Here is a 20,922-nt window from a genome sequence, read left to right on the forward strand (position 1 = left end):
GTATGCGCCATGACTGCCTGGCTCATGAACGTGAACATCGTTCTTGTGAACGGTGCCATCGCGAGCGTGAACGCTGCCCTCATGAATGAGAGCGTCGTCCTAGCGAGCGCTGTTCATGATCTAGCTCGTAGAGATCTAGAACGCGAGCGTCTGGGCCTAGGTCTAGACTGTGCTCGTAACTATGCAGACCGAGATCGCAAGACTTCTCCTCTTGAAGAGGAACACCTCTGAGGAGAGCGTTAAGACCAGAGGTCTCGCGAGCGCAAAGCTCTAGAGTGTGAACGACTTCCAGATGAAGTACGTTCAGATCATGATGACCTACGGTCCATGTCATCACGATCCATCAGATCTTCCGATCGTCGCGAACGGTGATCAGGGGAAGAGTGTCCAGAAGGGTGAAATGCTAGTCCTTTCGCACTGCTGGTGGTAGGAGTGCTAGACCCGGGAAGATCAATTTCCTGAAAGAAGAAACAAAGGGTTGGAGGTTACAGGACGACGATGTCACAGGATGGCGAGTGGGGTCGTCATCAGCAGGAGTCCGTTGGAGAGGCGAAGGCGAGCGATCACCTCGTATGCACGTGCAAGGTCCAGAAGGCAATAGATGAACTTCGGACAGTTCCAGAGTGTAAGATGTTGATGACTCTGAAGAAGGGTCCTTCCTACCACTGCGTTGAAGGACAAGCAGAGGTTCTTCCTTTCCCTAAGTTTGTCCATACCTGCAGAACATCTGAAAGGGAGAATGGCTTCCCAACAGTTGCAAGTGAAGTTGCTCCTCTAGGTGAAGTAACAACTCCCAAAGGAGTTATTCGGTCTGCACTCCTACTCGATCGAAGACCGCGCTTTCCTCGCCCCTCAGGGAGAAAGATCACGCTTGGCTTTCTTCTTCCTACGCCATCAAAATTTCTTCCATTGGGAGGCAGGCCATTCTCTACACTCTACACAGGGCAAACCCTGCTTGCAGCAATGCCCTCTGCAAGAAGGATACACAGAGTGCGGGTCGGTCTCTAACGATGACATGAAGGTACCATACGCGGTACCCTAGGGCCCTGGAAAGGTTCGCATGAAGGCGATCGAAGAGAAAACATGCACACCTGAAAATAAAAAGAATATCAAAATGTCCAATGACATTCTGGGGAGAGACAGGATACATCCGATCTCTACTGAGCCAAAAGAAAAAGTGACGTACAGTACCTCACTCCTGTGAGAGTATATATAGAAGTGGCTGGGTATCCCCCAGCCAGCCCCAGCCTACCCACTCAAATGGTTAGGCACTTAGCCACCTAGCACTTCAAGTCTGATGGATACCTTCCAGCTTTGCCAAAAGATAATCCAAATAAATAACGGAAGGTTTGTTAGTAGGGGAACAAACAGAGAATGCAATCTTCGAAGTACAGGGTGGTTTTAGAAGAGGTAGGGGATGTATGAATCGGATTTTTACAGTTAAGCAGATATGTGAGAAATATTTAGCAAAAGGCAAGGTGTATGTATGTTGCGTTTATGGATCTGGAGAAAGCGTACGATAGAGTTGATAAGTAAACGATGTGGAATGTGATGAGGTTATATGGAATTGGAGGAAAGTTGTTGCAAGCAGTGAAGAGTTTATACATAGGTAGTAAAGCATATTTTAGGATAGGAAATGAAGTGAGCGAGTGGTTTCCAGTGAGAGTAGGGCTGAGACAGGGATGTGCGATGTTGCCATAGTTGTTCTTTCAATTTATTTGTTGATGAAATGGTTAGAGAAGTGAATGCTCGAGTGCTTAGTCGAGGATTGAAACTGATAGACGAGAGTGATCATGAATGGGAGGTAAATCAGTTGTTGTTTGCAGATGATACTGTACTGGTTGAAGACTCGGAAGAGAAGCTTGGTAGATTAGTGAGATTTTTGGAAGGGTAGGTGAGTGAAGGAAGTTGAGAGTTAATGTGTTTAAGAGTAAGGTTATGAGATACATGAGAAGGGAGGGTGGTGCGAGATTGAATGTCATGTTGAATGGAGAGTTACTTGAGGAATTAGATCAGTTTAAGTGCTTGGGGTCTGATGTTGCAGCAATTAGTGTAGTGGAACCAAGGCCAATATATAGAGGTCGGTCGGACAGGGGATTATCCATGACTCACCCTTCAGGACTCGTCAAGCTCGCCACAATTGACCCTGCCCAGTCATACAAAACCTTTCGTAGCGGTCAGTTACCTTGTTACAACCAAAGCTATATTGTCTCTATTTACAACGGAAGCAGTCACTTAACCGACAATGCCAAATAACTGTTCTGTTTATGGATGTCTGAATACCAAGAGAAAAACAAAAGGCAATGGTATTAAGTATTTTACGTTTCCTAGAGACAAAAATTTCTGTGATACGTGGATACACGTGTGTTGCCGGTCTGATGAAATCAATCTGCTTTAATTCTAAGAAGCATAAGTTCCAAATGTTACAAGTATCTGAGACTTAAGAAGGGGTTTCCATTGCCTTGTGAAACTACATTAAAAGAAAGAGCGAGTAGATTCTTGTGCGAGCCTGGGATTTTGACAAGTGTTTTGACATTATTACGTGCTAAAGCTGAAACTTTTACAGTAAATGAAAATATAGCGGTATTAAGTTTGGATGAAATGTGTATTAGTAATGAATGGTGCTATGATAAGGGTATGGATGTATTGTATAAGCCGCACAACAGTGTCTTGGTTATTATGCTACAAGGTCTTGTAGGGAAGTGGAAACAACCAATTTATTTTAACTTTGATGAGACAAATCTCAAGCCGTTACTATTACAAATCATAATGTATGTTGAGGCTGTTGGTTATCCCATTGTTGCCATTGTTTCTGACATGGGATCAGCCAATCTTCGCATGTGGAAAGAATTTGGCATTGATCCTCTTGTCAATAGGATTTCATTCAAGAACCCATGTGCTGACAGGGAGATATATGTTTTTGCCGACGTTCCCCACTTGATCAAATTAGTCAGAAATAACTTCATTGATTCAGGCTTTTATGTAGGCAGTGATTTAATTAATGACACAAGTATCCGTGAAATGTTGTCAAAATCTAATACAGAATATGGACTGGCTTATAAAATTAATGAACTTCCTTTATCTATTAATGGACAGCACAGGCAGCGTGTCAAGTATGCTGTGCAGTTATTATCCTCATCTTGTGCTAGTGCTTTAAGGTATTTGGGAAGTAGAGGTCTGTTGAACTCCAATAACCGGCAAGCTACCTCTGATTTTCTCTCACTGATCAACGACTGGTTTGATATAATGAATTCAAGCAACATGTATGGCGATATACCAGCGAGAAATGGCTTTGGGATCAATAAAGATTTTCAAATAAATACTTTGGAAAAGGTTTTAATGGTAATGACTTCTTTAAAAGTAAAATCTCAAAAAATAAGGTGTCTATACAAATTTAAGAAGGGCATAATTCTTTCAAGTAAATCTGTTATTGGTCTTTCTAATATGGTTAAAGATGTTTTTAATGTAGATTATATCATGACTCAAAAGCTGAATCAAGACTGTGTAGAACATCTGTTTGGTTGCATAAGGCAAATGAAGGGCACATACGATTACCCCAATGCTGTTGAATTTAAGTTTAGATTGAGGTCATTGATTCTGGGGAAAGGTGTAAAAATAATTAGTGAAAAAACGAACATCATTGCAAAGGGCAACAATTATGATATGTTGATAAATGAATCTGCATGCAATTCCAAATACAGTGATGATAGAGAATTAGCATTAGAACTGTACTTGACCAGCTCATTGTTTAAAGATTTAGATTTTGAATGCCCCTCAGAAGATATAAACAATCAAATTCTAGATAAAGAAAACGACTGCCACTGTAATTGAAGATGAAGCTCTTAAATATATAGGTGGTTATATTGTAAAAAAGTTTTCTACAAAATATCCACAATTAGGAAGACAGATGAAAGAGTGTAAAAATTCAAATGAATATTGGATTGGGATAGTAAACAGAGGTGAATTGTACATGCCATCAGATGAATTTTGTTCTCAATTAATTGTGCTACGAGAAGTTTTCAACACAATCCACGGTTCATCACTTTTAGAAGGGAAATCGTGCAAAAAATCTCTTGTTGCTGAATTGCAACGATCACGAGTAAAGGTCCCAGACGACATTATTGATTTTTTTGCAAAGATATCTATATATTTTAGACTAAGGTACTTGAATAATGCTATCAAAATTAAGAAAAGAAAGACAAAAATTGAAAATGATCGGGGAGATGCCAGAAAAAAATTAAAGTTAAATATTTAGATATGTTTAAATAGTTTTTACATTTCAGGATGTTCAAACAATGAATTTTTATATTTAAAGTTAAATATTTAGATATGTGTAAATAGTTTTTATTTATGATTATATTTAAGTGTGTACATATTATTTTCATTAATAAAAGTTACAACTACAACCGAGTTTCCTTCAATTCTCACTGATGAATTCACACTGCTGTACTGTCTATAGTAATATTATTTTATCAATAAAATTTTTTAGGCATTCTCAGAATTTTCTGATAACGGAAGTATCAAATTAAGTAGTCAAGAGGAAGAATAATTCAAAGGAAATAACAATAATGCCTTAATATACAAAGCCACGGCCTAACAGAGAATCACCAGTTGGAGCCGGAGTGACGTCACAGTCAGCCAGTGGCGGGAAGATGACAGTTCTGTCCGACTGACCTCTATATATTGGCCTTGAGTGGAACCAGATGTATGTCAGAGTGAATGAAGGATGCAAAGTGTTGGGGGCAGTGAAGGGAGTGGTAAAGAATAGAGAGTTAGGCATGAATGTAAAGAGAGTTCTGTATGAGAAAGTGATTGTACCAACTGTGATGTATGGATCGGAGTTGTGGGGAATGAAAGTGATAGAGAGACAGAAATTGAATGTGTTTGAGATGAAGTGTCTGAGGAGTATGGCTAGTGTATCTCGATTAGGTAGGGTTAGGAACGAAGTGGTGAGGGTGAGAATGAGTGTAGGAAGTGATTTAGCAGCTAGAGTGGATATGAATGTGTTGAGGTGATTTGGCCATGTTGAGAGAATGGAAAATGGCTGTCTGCTAAAGAAGGTAATGAATGCAAGAGTTGATGGGAGAAGTACAAGAGTAAGGTAAAAGTTTGGGTGGATGCATGGAGTGAAGAAAGCTTTGAGGGATAGGGCTATAGATGTAAGAGAGGCAAGAAGAGCATGCTAGAAATAGGAATGAGAGGTGAGCGATTGTGACACAGTTCCGGTAGGCGCTGCTGCTTCCTCCGGTAGCCTTGGTGATCGCGGAGGTAGCAGCAGTAGGGGATTCAGCGTATGATACTTCATCTGTGGTGGATAACAGGGGAGGGTAGGGTGTAGCACCCTAGCAGTACCGACCAAACTCAGCTGAATCCCTCGTCAGGCTGGGAGGAGCGAAGAGAGGAAAGGTCCCCAATTTGTTCATTTGTTTGATGTTGGCTAACCCCAAAATTTGGGTGTTAGTGCCTTGGTAAATATATAATATATACATGTGTATATATATATATATATATATATATAGCGTTGTATATATGACAACGGTCACCTGTATGTATTATTATGGCTAACTTAGAATACGTCAATGTAAGAGGGGTTGCAGGGGATGTCAGCCCCCCGTTAGGTAAGTAGGTAAGGACACCGCTTGTAGGTTAGGTTAGGGGGGGAAACTTTAGTTAGTTAAATCCCATTTTTAATCCACATGGGAGGAACTGGCCGCTGATAAACAAAGGCTCCTATATATATATATATATATATATATAGAACCCCAATTTCCCTCGCTGGACACCATTGTTGAAGTTCTTTAATGATGGATTACCCTGTAATACAGTACAATAATACCCACTAAATAACTACCGGTAGTTTGGAAAATATATGACTAACGAATCTAGCGAGAAATAATCAGTATCATGAAATTGCCGCCACGGTGTAGCCTAAGGTGAAAATCTAATTCAATAACATAAAACAAGTTGTTATGAACTACAAAAAAAAAAAAATAGTAAATAAACGGTGATTAGGCTTTGGTATAAGTTATTCAAAGTTGTCTACCGTAAGGTAAAGAAGGTCTTGAGTTTTAATGATATATGGAATTTGAGAAAAACTGACAGCGCTGAAATAGGGAAGCTTCTCAAAGTCAAGGTGTAACGAGGTTTAAAAAATAACTATAAGGAAAACCGTAAGACCTTGGAAGGGTCAAAGTCTGCCGCTGAAAAACTCTACTCATATTGCCGATTACTTAATTAAGATGGAGCACACCTTACATAAAATGTAATGGAAATCAACAAAAGATAATTACGCACCAGATATGATTATTGCAGTTTAACGTCAACTCGTTTTTCAATGCACAAATATTAGTAATCAAGACAATTTCGGTTTCCTGAAACACACAACCAGTCCAGAGGCAGCTCTTTAAAGGGAATTTCACAATTCTATCCAGTCGTGTTTACAAAGAAACCCTTGGTAACGTTTGTTATGGTATTTTTAAATTCAATCATTTACAATTTATTATTTTGAAAGTAATTTCGTCTTCATAATGATTTCGTAATTATTTTTTTAGAATGAAAGTATTAAGGTTTAACACGTTTCTACTATTATAATATGAATAATGGGTTTGTTCTGTTAAAATGATAGGAAAGAAACAGATTCATTCGACCAGTATTTAACTATAAACAGAACTCATCCGAGAGAGAACAAAAATAATGTTTTATTTAAAAAAGGAAGAATTGGAAAACAAGAAAAGATATATATGCCGTACCAAATGTACAGTAGATAAAAGGGCAAATCACTTTGCCCAACACCTGAATATGAATACAATTAGTTTAAGATATTTGTGCTATGTAGAATAGACTATAAGAAAATAATGTTGTTGTATAGCATTATAATCTCCAATGAAAATAGAATAATTAGAAAAATTAAATTAAATAAACGATTGCAACCTTAAAAGAAGTTTATATTAAATAAACGTTTGCAACCTTAAAAGAAAGTTAGATAGAATAAACCTATGCAACTTTTTACTATCCTTTTATAGGTAGTAGGTTGGTCAGGCCACCAGCCACCCGTTAAGATACTAGAGTTATTGAATCCTTTGACTGGTCATTCTCTCTCTCTCTCTCTCTCTCTCTCTCTCTCTCTCTCTCTGGCCTATTTTTTTCGCATTCTCCTCTGTCCTCATACATCTGACAACACTGAGATTACCAAACAATTCTTCTTTGCTCAAGTGGTTAATTTCTGCAAGTTCAGTGGCTAATTTCCTCTTGGTAAAAGTAGAAGATACTCTTTAGCTATGGAAAACATCTCTTCAGCTATGGAAAACAGCTCCTCTATGACACTCCAGAATCAAACCATTCTTCTCTAGTCTTGGGTAGTGCTATAGCCTCTGTACCATGGTCTTCCACTGTCTTGAGTTAGAGTTTTCTTGCTTGAGGGTACACTCGGCCACGCTATTCTATCTTGTCTCTCTTCCTCTTGTTTTTATGAATCTTTTTATGGGTCAAATATGATAGATCTAATCTAATGTTGTTAATAATCTTAAATATTGTGTCTTGCTGTTATTACTTGTTTTGTAGCTTATCAATTTCCCATTTCCTTCCCTCACTGGGCTATTTTCCCTGTTGGAGAACTCGGGCATATAAAATCATGCTTTTCCAACTAGTGTTATAGCTTAGCTGGTAATACCAATCATAAGGATGGGGGGTTGGGGGAACCCTATAGGTCTACCTGCTGACTTGCTGAGTCATCAACACCACTGAGCTATACTGCCATAGCCTTTATTGGCCCTAGCTTTGTGGAGAGGAGGGTTGGTTGTTGATCATATGTATTATATGGTTAGTCTTTAGGTCACTTTCACTGTCCCTTGTCTTTGCCATTCATGGATGACTTTTAAACTTTGGGTGGAAAATGACTCCCTCGCTATCCTTGTGAGCTAGATGTGTGATGTTTGGGGAGCCTATAAGTAGCCCCGATGAATCATCAGCAGCCATTGCCATGCTAATAATGTCTAGCCCTCCTTAGTCCTCCTAGCTTGAAGATTGATGAAGAGGGCTATTTGCGCTGATCATAATTGTGTAGGCCTGTAATTATATGGCCAGTCTTTTGGGCGTTATCACTATCCCTTGACTTTGCCATTCATGAATCATGAGTGACTTCTAAACTCGGGGATAACAAAGACGGTATAGGGATGCAGCAATTTAGTCATAAAGGCGAGGTTAAACAAGATCATTGTAACAGCACATTTCAGGGGGGAAAATACAGAGGTAAAACTTAGTATTAAATTTGATAGTGGTGTTTGTTGTCACAGAAAATATACTTAGTAACCTATATGCTAAGAAGTAAAACTGAATTCTGATCACCATATCTCATCCTAATCTTTGTAATGTGAAAAATTAAAACCGGAAATTTATTGGTTCCTGCATTGGCCTATATCTTAGTATGATGAGATATCTGTTTATATTTTAAATCAAATGAACGTTTTTAATCTTAAATTGTAAATTTATGCCATCATTCTTTTAGCTTTTAGTTGTAGGCTACATTTGCATGTGATGGGTTTGACCACACCGAACGCGGCGAGCGTGGAAATGGCAGAGAAGTGGTTCCAGCAGCAATTTGAAATGAAAGGTAACTTAGTGCATGGTCCCACTGAGCAAGCATTTATCCGCGAACCTCAGCCTTTGCTGCCAAGCTATGAAACATTTTAAAAAACCGCGGCGGCTTCGCGCGTCTTCACCCAAGAGTGCCAAGAACATGACAGTTTTCATCAGTTTCCAAAGGAACACACATTCAGTTGTTCGTTTATATCCATGGTAATTGAAGAGTTTATTGGGGAGATGTTCTGGAGAGCATTTGGGGATCCTCATAATCCAATACACATAATTAACATTGTGTTGAAATAACATTGGGAAGATATAGGCAATCAACTGCAAGTGGATGGCAAGTCAAGATAGTGAGTGTGCCTTTTTCATGTTTTGCAACCTATTTATTAGAAAGCGTCACCATTTAATTTCTTTTAAGAATGATATATATATATATATATATACTGTATATATATATATATATATACAGTATATATATATATATACAGTATATATATATATATATATATACTGTATATATATATATATATACAGAGAGAGAGAGAGAGAGAGAGAGAGAGATTTCAACCAAAGACGGGAAACATAACCAGAGGAAATCGGAAAGAGAGAGTAGGGAAATTTCAAATGGAAATCTTTCGGTTACATGTTTAAACAATATATTTTATGCAAAGACTTGTTTACACCGAAAGTAAAACAGGCAATAGATTCTCACGAACCAGTCATATTTGAAGCAATTATGTTGCCTGAAGAGAGAGAGAGAGAGAGAGAGAGAGAGAGAGAGAGAGAGAAGTTGTTTATAGTTTGTCTTTTGGTTTTATGAGCCTGGCTTCAAATATATTGTTAACAAAGAATCAAAAGACTGTTGTGCCATATGTAAATATTCATAAGATTTACCTTCGTACAAATGAGACTGGCAATATAAATTGTAAAATTAACTTTTCCCCTCTCTATATACTAAAAATTTATTCCAAAGTCTATTGTATAATTTATTGTCAAGTTTAACCCTCAAATTTTCAATCGGAAGCAATTTCCTACGGAAACACGATCGTGTCATGACTGCAGAGAGTGAGGATCAGGTCATGAGAGGCGTGTCGTTCCCGAAATGGCCATACATCGTTTTGTTGCTGCCCTGGCTGCCGCCCAAGTCTCGCTTCAACCTCGACGCTCGCCGACTTCTGTGTGGCCGTACCCTTTGATAGTTTTATGAAAAACTGGAGCACATACTCACATACTGTGACACTTTTACTTATTGATGAAGACAAGGACCTATTGTGAAGATTTTGCAACGCACGTCGTGTTTTATTGGATAGAAGAAATGTTATAAGATTATTATTATTATTATTATTATTATTATTATTATTATTATTATTATTATTATTATTATTATTATTATTATTATTATTATTATCAAAAGGGGGGAGATAAACTGGCCTGGTCGAGTCAAGCTCGACTCTTACAAATGTAGCCTGATTAAATTTGGGAAAATATTTATAAATCAAATAGAATATATAGGTGAAAAAATGAAGGAATTGAAATAAAAATCTATGATAAATAGAAATCTAAATCTTATCCACAAATTGTGTTTCTTTAACATGTTAAAATCTTTAAAACAGAAATTCTTAGTTCGATAAAGTGTAAAAAAGACCATTCTTACGAAAAAAAAAAATTATCTCGTTTAAAAACATTACAATAGCTAAAAATATGTTTTATGTTTGAAATACTGTCGCACTCATTACACCTGGGAACTACTTCACGAGGTTTGCACATTAAAAAAAGAAAAACATGCGTCTATTTTGTTTGACCTAGACGCAACCTTGCTAAAATTACTTGTTTTTTTTCTTATTGTACCGAAGATTCCCATAGAGAAACAATTGGCTTTATTTCTCTTTAAATTACAGTCAGAGTCACTGTATTATTATCATTATTATTATTATTATTATTATTATTATTATTATTATTATTATTATTATTATTATTATTATTATTATTTATCAAGTTACTAAGTTACAACCATAGTTGGAAAAGCGGGATACAATAGTCCCTAGTGCTCCAAATAACCCAGCGAGGAAAGGAAATAAGGAAACTACAAGAGATGTAATTAACAATTACTATGAAATATTTTAATAACAATAAGAGTAAAATCTTTAACAGAACAAGAGGAAGAGAGATTAGATAAAATAGTGTGCCCGAGTGTACCCTTAATCAAGAGAACTCTACCCCCAAGACAGTGAAAGACCATGGTACAGAGGCTATGGGACTACCCAAGACCAGATAACAATGGTTTGGTGTTAGAGTGGCCTTCCACGGAGCTTGCCATTTTTCTGCTACGAAATGCTTTATGAGATTAATAAAATCTTTCATGGGTACTTTAATGGATTACTTTGGTAAATCGGTTGATGATTTAGCAACAGCATTCGCCTTTTCATTGCCAAAGACCCTAACATGGACAGGAATCCAACATACCGGTATTTCAAAATACAGAACCTATCAAGGAGCTCTTATTTCCAAAACCAATTGGTTCTTATGAATATAACCCATCAGGGCTCCTATGGCTCTTCTGAAATTAGTATAAACGACAAACTTATGGTTCGCCCTATCTTCAGTTGTTTTAATAATGTCAATTGCTAATATAATTGCGGATAGTTCGGTTGTAATTACTATTGTTTCATTAGATAATGAGAGCTGACTAATTTTGTCTGATGATACTGCAACACAGCCATCACCCATTAAAGATCTAGAATCATCAGTATATTATTATTATTATTATTATTATTATTATTATTATTATTATTATTATTATTATTATTATTATTAATATTGTTGTTGTTGTTGTTGTTGTTGTTGTTGTTTTTACATGCTAGGCTATAAACCTAGTTGGAAAAGCAAAAATCTATTAAGCCCTAGGCTTCCAACAAGGAAAAATAGCCCAGTGGGAAGGGCAACAAGGAAACAAGTAAGCTACAAGAGAATAATAAACAATCAAAATAAAATATTTCTAGAACAGTAACAACATTAAATTAGATCCTTCACATACAAACTATGAAAACTTCAAAATAACAAGAGGAAGAGAAATGAAATAGAACAGGCTGACATAAGTCTTTTTATTATATATATATATATATATATATATGACATATCTGTTTTGACGTTGTTACTGTTTTTAGAATAATTTATTGTTAATTTGTTGTCATCATTTATTTATTTCCTTATTTCTTTTTCTCACTGTGCTAATTTTCCCTGCTGGAGCCCTTGGGCTTATAGCATTTGGATTTTCTAACTAGGGTTGTAGCTTCGCTAGTAATAATAATAATAATAATAATAATAATAATAATAATAACAGCATGCCCGAGTGTACCCAAAGCAAAAGAACTCTAATCCAAGACAGTGGAAGGATATGGCAGAGAGGTTATGGCACTACCTAAGACTAGAAAACAATGGTTTGATTTTGGAGTGACCTTATAGATGAGCTGCTTGCCATAATTAAAGAGTCTCTTCTACCCCTACTAAGAGGAAATTAGCCACTGAACAATTACATTGCAGTAGTTAACCCCTTGAGTGAAGAATTGTTTGGTAATCTCAGTGTTGTCTGGTGTATGAGGACAGAGGAGAATGTGAAAAGAATAAGCCCGACAATTCGGTGTATGTGTATGCAAAGACAAAATGAGCTGTAACCAGAGAGATGGATCCAATGTAGTACACTTTACGGCCAGTCAAAGGACCCAACAACTCTCTAGTGTATTATCTCAACGGTTGTCTGGTGCCCTGGCCAACCTACTAGCCTACCTACTGCATAGCTTGTTGTTGTCCTTTTCGTTGAGAGTATGAGATAGACCTATTTTTTTCTTGAGCTTGCAATAGCTCGAAATTACTCGGCCAGTTTTTTTTTCTTTTGTTTTATGATATTTTGTAACCAGTGACGTTTCTTGTGTAGGGATTACTATCCTAACTTTTTATGGAATTAACCTTGATCTGTACAAAGAAGAATCCAAATATCGAATTCAGAGTAGTAACAAATATTAATCGAAATTTGCGTACCATATGATATTTCAAAAAAGAGAAGTAATTTGGAGAGAAATTTCACGAGAAATAATGAGTAGGCTAATCCTGAACATCATAAGATCGTAAAATGATAAAACTATTAATTTGCTACAAAGTCATTTATTTGATGGCACATGCCTACGATTATTCATGAGTAAGTATCGCTCTTCATTTTATTCGAAGAACGGCATACATTATTTTGCATTATATGCCATATGAGATTATGGCATTGTTTATCAGCACTAAGAGTAATTTTAAAACGACCATTGGAGGCAATTTTCTATGAGGGCATTTGTAAAGATTTCGGGAAAAATTTCGATAATACTGCCATAGACTAATTCTTTGAAACTGGTACAAGATTACCGAATTTGATTAAAGATGAATCATATGTTTTAACTTGATTTGGTATAACGTTGACCCAGTGGCTGTGACAATGCAATTTTAGAGGTAGTCTACGTTTTTCAATTTACTCTATTTTATCTGGTAACTTGCATAGAATATAATCGTACATGTCTGTGAGCACATACAATAACCTACATGCATATTAAAGCGAGATGATACTCCTATCTGACTTATAACATACATATATAAAATTTCGTAAGAAAAGATTATGCAATTTTAACAGGAGGAAACAACCAAAAAATATTACGCAGAATACTCGAAAAATCTTCCTGGATTCCCACCCGCTAACGCAGACTCGTTGGAACACCAGCGAGGAGCAGGCCAGTGTGAATGTTGATATAGAAAAAAATATCTGAGGCATTTATAATATGAATTAATATTTCGTATAAAGTGACTGCCTCTGAATCAAAATCGCACATTCGCCATGCTTCTCAAAAGACAAATTTTATTAAAAGTATCAATCGTTTTAGTGTACACGTCAAAATGGACTCGGGCGACCATTCACAAAATCAACGCGGAGTTGCGAGACACTCCAGCTGTTCCAGCGCCTTCGCTCAGGTAAGAAAAACCGGTTTTATATCTCAGAATTTGAATGTTTACAAACTTACAAACAGGAACGTCGTAATACATACACTGATATTTCTACAGTTATACATGGGTATGAACTATGAAATGCATACGCACTTGCACATATTGGTAATGGTTGGTTAATTGCAAACTTAACTTAATGGTTGGTTGAATGCACTCGATACCGGGGAACCGACAAAACCCCCATTTACAATGCGCAACACAGTCATACTCAGATGTTCACTCTTAAATAAAGACATACTTAAAAAAAACGACATAAAAACACACAAATTTCTACTTTAGAAACAGATACAAATGCAAATATATTCAGGATATAATGAAATTGTACCAACTGTGTGTCGCACGATCGTACATAGTAACGACATTTCATTTTGTGTATATATTATGCTTGTATCTTTGCTCTCCCCTCACACTAAAAAGAACATGAAATAACATGTATGTTTTCTCTCACCGTTAACTGTTAACCGGTTGAACAGGAAATTCCCTGTTGCATTGAGTTTTTGTATATAAAGGCGAGTGTCTGTAATAAAGTAAAAGTTACTCAGTTGCTTTCATCCTGTCTTTGAGTCACGACCTTCTCTCGGCTCGTCACAAAATATATAACTGTTCACAAATTAAGATGTACTACTATAACGTGGTACATATTCGAACATGGTATATAAATATATGATACAAAAGAAAAACTGTGTAGATATAAGTTTACTGTGCGTCTTTTTCTTCCGTATCATAAATTTATATACCATGTTTTAATATGTATCACGTTTTAACGAGCAAATAGTACTACATTGGATCCCTCTCTGGTTACGGCTCATTTTCCCTTTGTCTACACATACATACCTTGAATAGTCTTGGCTTTTCTTTACACATTCTCCTCTGTCATCATTCATTTGATAACACAAACATAATCGAAAAATTCTTTTTCACTCATTGGGTTATCCACTGCACTAAAATTGTTCAATGGCTACTTTCCACTTGGTAAGGATAGAAGAGACTCTTTAACTATGGTAAGCAGCTTTTCTAGGAGAAAGGCATTCCCAAATCAAACCATTATTCTCTCTTCTTGGGTAGTGTCATAACATCTGTAACATGGTCTTCCACTGTCTTGGGGTAGAGTTCTCTTCCTTGAGGGTACACTCGGGCACACCATGCTGTCTGTGTTGGAACCCTTGCTTTTCCAAATAGAGTTGTAGCTTAACTAATAATAATAATAATAATAATAATAATAATAATAATAATAATAATAATAATAATAATAATAATACTGAACCCAGAACCCTACCCTGAGGAACAACAGGTAACACATTCCTTTTGTCACTATGGCGCCCATCAACAACCACACTTTGCAGTTTATAATCGTAAGAAAAGACCCACCTACTTAGATCTGCTTACACACATGTATATATATATATATATATATATATAGATAGATAGATAGATAGATAGATAGATAGATAGATACATACATACATATATGTGTGTGTATCTCGCTCAAAGACAGCATGAAATGTCAAACATATCTTAATTAACATTCATTTATACATTCTTTCGTCCTTATCTAAATTCTATTTTCATATATCTTTCATCGAAAATATCGGCTTGAGCTCTTTGAGTAAGATCCATTCTTCTTTGTTTTAAATGAATTGCTAAGATACGTCATTAAAATGCACTTATTTACTAGTTACTAATATAGAAATCTGCTCGTTCCAGGTCTCAGTTACGACAAGCTGGAATTGATCATAGAGGAAGTGTTGTTATGTCGACTGACACTGAGCTCTGCCCAAACACCTTAGCAAATATAAATCCGATATTCGACGAAATTGGTAAGATCTCTCTCTCTCTCTCTCTCTCTCTCTCTCTCTCTCTCTCTCTCTCTCTCTCTCTCTCTCTCTCTCTCTCTCTCTTATATGCCAGTTGTATTCCTTGAGAGGCTCTAAAATAGGAGAAGGACACTTCAAATAGCAAACCATTGTTCTCTAGTCTTGGGTAGTGCCATAGCCTCTGTGCCATGGTCTCCCACTGTCTTGGGTTAGATATCTCTTGCTTGAGGGTACACTCGGGCACACTATTCATTCTTGTTTCTCTTCCTTTTGTTATTTTGAAGTTTTTATAGTTTATATGTGAAATATTTATTTCAATGTTATTAATGTTAAGCCTCTCTTGTACTTTTTCCTTAGCTCCTTTCCTCGCTGGTCTATTTTCCCTGTTGGAGCCCTTGGGCTTATAGCATCCTGCTTTTCCAACTAAGGTTGTAGCTTAGAAAGTAATAATAATAATAATAATGATAATAATAATAATAATAATAATAATAATAATAATAATAATAATAATAATAGATAAGAAGATCTTTGAATTCCTTCAATATAAATAGAGTGATTTGTCCTCCATTTTATCACTGGTTGAAAAAAAATACCTACATGAAAAAGAACATCAGATAAAAATATTTTTAAAAAGCTTTTTAGAATGCCAACGCTAATCCTAAATGTATATTACTATTATAATATTCTTTATTCATTACTTTTTATATATACAATAGTCTATTTATTTCATTAATTCCTTTCTTCACTTGGCTATTTTTCTCTGTTGGAGCCATGGAATTTATAGCATTCTACTTTTCCAACTAAATTTGTTCTTATCTAGTAATAATGATAATTATTATTATTATCATTATTATTATTATTATTATTATTATCATCATCATCTATTAATAATAATAATAATAATAATAATAATAATAATAATAATAATAATAATAATAATAATAATAATAATAATAATGATAATAATAATAATAATTATTATTATTATTATTATTATTAGTTAAGAACAAATCTAGGGCTCCAACAAAGAAAATAGCCAAGTGAAGAGAGGAAATAATGAAATGAATAGACTAAGGTACTTATGAGAAGTAATGAATAAGGATTAGTTCACCAAACTTTTAACTGGGCTCCGCAAGACACTAGAAGAGCTGGAAGATTCAGGCCTACATAGCTGAGGGCTATGAAACATGAAGTAAATGATGAATGGAAAAGTATTGAATTAAACCTCAAGATAGAGACGACTGGTGAAATCTAACCGAGGCCCTTTGCGTTAATAGGCGTAGGAGATGATGATGATGATGTTAATGATTATAGTTGTTATTCAAGACTCCGGTTTACTCATGCAAAACATATATATAAAAAATTAAGTAAATATATTGCTTTTACTATAAATGAATCTACTACGTGCCCCGAATGCTCTTGTTTCTTGAACTTGACTTTGACATCATTCCAGAACTGAACAAAACTATTAAGCTTGTTTTCAATGGAACACCTCCGAGGGACCACATCTCCGTCATCACTTACGTTGGCCAAATCTTAGCTAATGCTTTCATCCAAGGAGTGCCGGTGAGTAAACAACTTTGTTTTTATCATCAATAGTGTAAACGACTCGTCAAAATGACGGCTAAATATTCAGATATTCATACACACAGATTCAACCCTTCCCACGCGCTCGTTTGTTCAGATTGCTCGGCATATACAGCCATGCAGGGCTCTTTGGCAAGATGCCATAGCCCACAATGAAGTTTCCAACCCCTTTCCTAACTACTAGACGCTAGTTCGGCAATTTGTGTGAGACTGTGGTTTCCGAGTGTACCGCCTTTCACTAGGATATGACCAATCCACCTCCCCCTCCCGAGAATAGAAAATAAGCATAAGGATAAGGATAGGGAAGTGGGGAATATGGGGAAAGGAAGAGTAGGCTACCCCTGGATACAATCAAGTTTATAGCCCAAAGGCAGGTACTCGGGATGGGAAAGAATCAGAAAATAAGGGAGAAAGAGAAGTACAGGAGAAGAATAAAAGAGGGGCAGACCCTCTTGCAATGTTAGGATGTTAGATAGCATTTGAAGCAGTTTGAAAAAAGAGAAGACAGGCAGGGAGAGGAAGGGTTATTTTGTTCAATGTCTAGCCCTGTTGCAGGAGTGTCTGTCTGACAACTATTTCGATGGTTAAAGCAAGTTATGATGGTAGAGAATATATGATGTTTTAATGAATATCAACGTAACTGTTGAAATGATATTTGATGATAGTTTTTTGTTTTGTTTTTTAACGGAGAGACCATGTAGTCATATGTTTGGTAATGCTACTCAGCGTGATAGGAAAGAAATATATTTATATACATAGCCAGCAACTTTCTCTATACAGATAGGGGATTATTAATATTATTATTATTATTATTATTATTTAGCCAAGCAAAAAATTCCAGTTGAAAAAGCAATTTACTACACCTAAGGGTTTTCAATCATGGGAAGTAGCTTAGTATAGAAAAGAGATATGCAGAATTAAATAAAGTCTAACAGAAAACAACAAACACGATCAAAGAAATCTATTCCTTAAGCTGGAAAAAAGAAATAATGAACGAAAAGAGAGAATCTCAAAACTTAAAACTTAAAGTTCACAAGACAATACATTTTGAAGACATTGGATGGAAGAAAGGTAACTCCACCTTCTTAGTATGTCAACTTCTCCCCAACAGGTGGCGCTAAGCAGCAAGGAGATCAAAGCGGCGACGATAGGAGTCATTTCGGCCGTGGTTGTACACCAGAGCTCGGGTCAAGTTCTGCGTCATTACAGACACCAAGCTTTTAAACCCTCAGAACTGTTAAGAGCGTTCGTCCAGTCGTTGCAGCCTGGGAGGATTTTGATGATTGCTGGTGCGGTACGTAATGTTTTGGAAAGTTCCAGTCTTCTTCTTCTTCTTCTTCTTAAGTTACTAGAAACTTTGACGTGTGACAGTAGAAAATGTCCAGTCTCTGATTGTTTTAAAGAAATTTTATTAGATTAACCTTAATCTTCTCCTGACATTTCACTAATTTTATGTTAACAGATTACTATGGGTGGAAAGGTGGATAAGTGTGTTCAGAGGTGGCTTAGTCATGTAGGGATAATGGTGAAAAATAGATAATAGAATAAGATTTTACAATAACCAAGAAGTTTCAAGAGTTAACGGAAGAAGGATAAACACACTAATTATTATTAACTTTATATATGTATGGTCATCGATTCATGTGTTAGTCTAAGGAATGTCTAGCTAGATGGATAATCAGTCAGCGCTTATAGGGAGAATATAGCGCTTCTGATAATTCGTTTTTATAGGTATTATAAGTTTATGAAGTCATTGCTTTACTTTACTCTTTTAAGTTGGACTGTTAACGAATAGATTGAAATAGAATAAATCCAAGTATTATGACAAGTGCAGAGTCTATGGTAACCCACTATACCCAGTCTCGTTATTCCTACAAAAATCTGATAGGCTCCTTATCTATAAACAGTCTTCATAAAATTTGTCAATATTTTTGTGGAATAATTGTGTTGCCGTTATATTTTCTAAGCTTCGAAGCTCTTGCATGGCATGTTACTATTTTCGAGAGAGAGAGAGAGAGAGAGAGAGAGAGAGAGAGAGAGAGAGAGAGAGAGAGAGAGAGAGAGAGAGAGAGAGAGAGAGATTACAAACAACTTACCAAAAACACAAAATTCCATATTTATTCAAAACAGGCTCGTTATCTTGACGGGGACTTGAAAAAGTACCTGACCGAACTCGGAGTCGACATACCGACGCGGGAAAACAAACTGCCCGAAATAATGATCACCTGGATCGGAATCGTGGGCGGAAACACCATCGGTTCGACTAGCAGGTTCCCGCTACCCGATAGGCAGCCGGGTCTTTTCCAAGAGTTCTACATTCCCAGAAGTAACGGTAAGTTCAAGGGCGATTCAGTGATAGGCCTACGTGTTTTCGGGCAAATTTCCCCCCAACTGTAAACCAAATAGAGCTCATGGGGTGTGGTGTCCCATGTGGTAACTTCCCTGACTGTGGTGAAAGACACTGGGGTTCGAGTCCCGCTCAATCTCGTTAGTTTCTTTGATCTCTGCAACCTAACCATTCTTGTGAGCTAAGTATGGAGGGCTTGGGGGAACCCATAGGTCTATCTGCTGAGTCATCAGCAGCCATTGCCTGGCCCTCCTTGGTCCTATCTTGGTTGGAGAGGGGCCTTGGGCGCTGATCATGTGTATATGTGGTCATCCTCTAGGTCTAGGGCATTGCCCTGCTTGATAGGGCAATGTCAATGTTCCTTACCTCTGCCATTCATGCGTGGCCTTTAAACCTTATGTTGTGTTTAGTCCAATCTGAGTTAGCAATGTTCTCTTTAATATTTTGGCGGCTCCTTAATTACACCTTATTGCCAGTTAACGATACAGCTTACTGCCAATTAATGAAACGTTTGCCAATATCGGTGGCAAAACCAAGCCCCTTTGGGCAAAACTAGTGGTGTTATTTGCACCTGACCGAGAAAGACGCATGGCTCGGTGGTAAACATTATTTTTTCTCTACATTCCAAACAAACAGGAATATGTAGTAAGTTAACGCTAAGAGGAATGATTGATTACCTTAGGCCTATTATTATAATGAAGGACATATTTCACGAACGTTTTCTTGAATGACTACAGTATATGTTTTATAATTGCTTTATATTTTTGATTGAAAATAAGTCATGATCAGTAACATATTGCAACGACTTCCACGTTAGACCACAGTAACAAGTCTTAAAGGCATATCGTTCGAATTGATAAGCATCATTTACGAAATAGATATCATGAATAAAGATAATTACTTGAATTCTGCTATTTAAAGGACAGTAGCCTAAACAACGAGGCCTGGTTGAGAACTTGGGCACACTTTTGTGGCGTAGGCTACTTGGTATCGTGAATTTGTTCATTAATATTTAGAAGTAAGATGGTTGGAGATGTCGTGGAATGGGTTCGTCTGATAGGCGTACTGTCCATGAGGAAACAAAGTCCAGTTTTATGTAGGCCTATAAGCAATTTTTGTCACCTCTATTGCAAATCATGCAATGATTTCTAATCTCAGTTTCATTATTTAAATATTTCACATTGATATTTATTTCGATAAAGAATTGTTTTATTTAGGTTTTATTATATTCACTCTTTCCAGATGTAAGATGGTGTGGCAGCGACCGGGTTCCCCGATGGTCCAAGGAGGGCGAATGGAAGGCAACGGTGGAGCTGTGCCAAAAATACGACGGATACGGCAGACTATGCTCCTGTCCTCCCGCCCCACCACCGCCCGTCGTAAGTTTATTGTGATTACGTAGCCTAAATGATTTCATGACAACGGTAATTGCTACTCAATATCGGCTGAACGTCAAATTACAGACGTATCTTGAGAGAAAGCGAAATTTTACTATTTAAAATCATATGTGGTTCGAATTGCAAATCATGGTCAGAACTATTTTCGATTTATGTCTTATTT

General features: G+C 36.6%; 2 protein-coding genes across 4 annotated transcripts in view; one reads left to right on the forward strand and one right to left on the reverse strand.

The window, feature by feature from the left end:
• Positions 1–6,443, reverse strand: part of l(3)neo43 (cytochrome c oxidase assembly protein COX16 homolog l(3)neo43) — a 98,925-nt gene extending 92,482 nt beyond the window's left edge. Inside the window, exon 1 of one of the 3 annotated variants that reach the window (XM_068359047.1) lies at positions 6,295–6,443. The gene's annotated coding sequence lies outside the window, so the exon portion shown is untranslated. Of the gene's footprint in view, positions 1–6,043; positions 6,157–6,294 lie in introns of those variants that run through there. The other 2 variants (XM_068359050.1, XM_068359048.1) reach the window with 2 other exon arrangements.
• Positions 6,444–13,447: 7,004 nt separating this feature from the next.
• LOC137627576 (protein O-linked-mannose beta-1,2-N-acetylglucosaminyltransferase 1-like) overlaps positions 13,448–20,922 on the forward strand; it is a 53,633-nt gene continuing 46,158 nt past the window's right edge. Inside the window, exons 1-6 of the mRNA XM_068358662.1 lie at positions 13,448–13,581; positions 15,319–15,431; positions 16,882–16,994; positions 18,127–18,309; positions 19,146–19,347; positions 20,605–20,741. Coding sequence (XP_068214763.1) covers positions 13,448–13,581; positions 15,319–15,431; positions 16,882–16,994; positions 18,127–18,309; positions 19,146–19,347; positions 20,605–20,741 — 882 coding nt within the window. The remainder of the gene's footprint in view (positions 13,582–15,318; positions 15,432–16,881; positions 16,995–18,126; positions 18,310–19,145; positions 19,348–20,604; positions 20,742–20,922) is intronic.

The sequence above is a fragment of the Palaemon carinicauda genome, chromosome 35, assembly GCF_036898095.1.
Source record: "Palaemon carinicauda isolate YSFRI2023 chromosome 35, ASM3689809v2, whole genome shotgun sequence".
Lineage (NCBI taxonomy): Eukaryota > Metazoa > Arthropoda > Malacostraca > Decapoda > Palaemonidae > Palaemon > Palaemon carinicauda.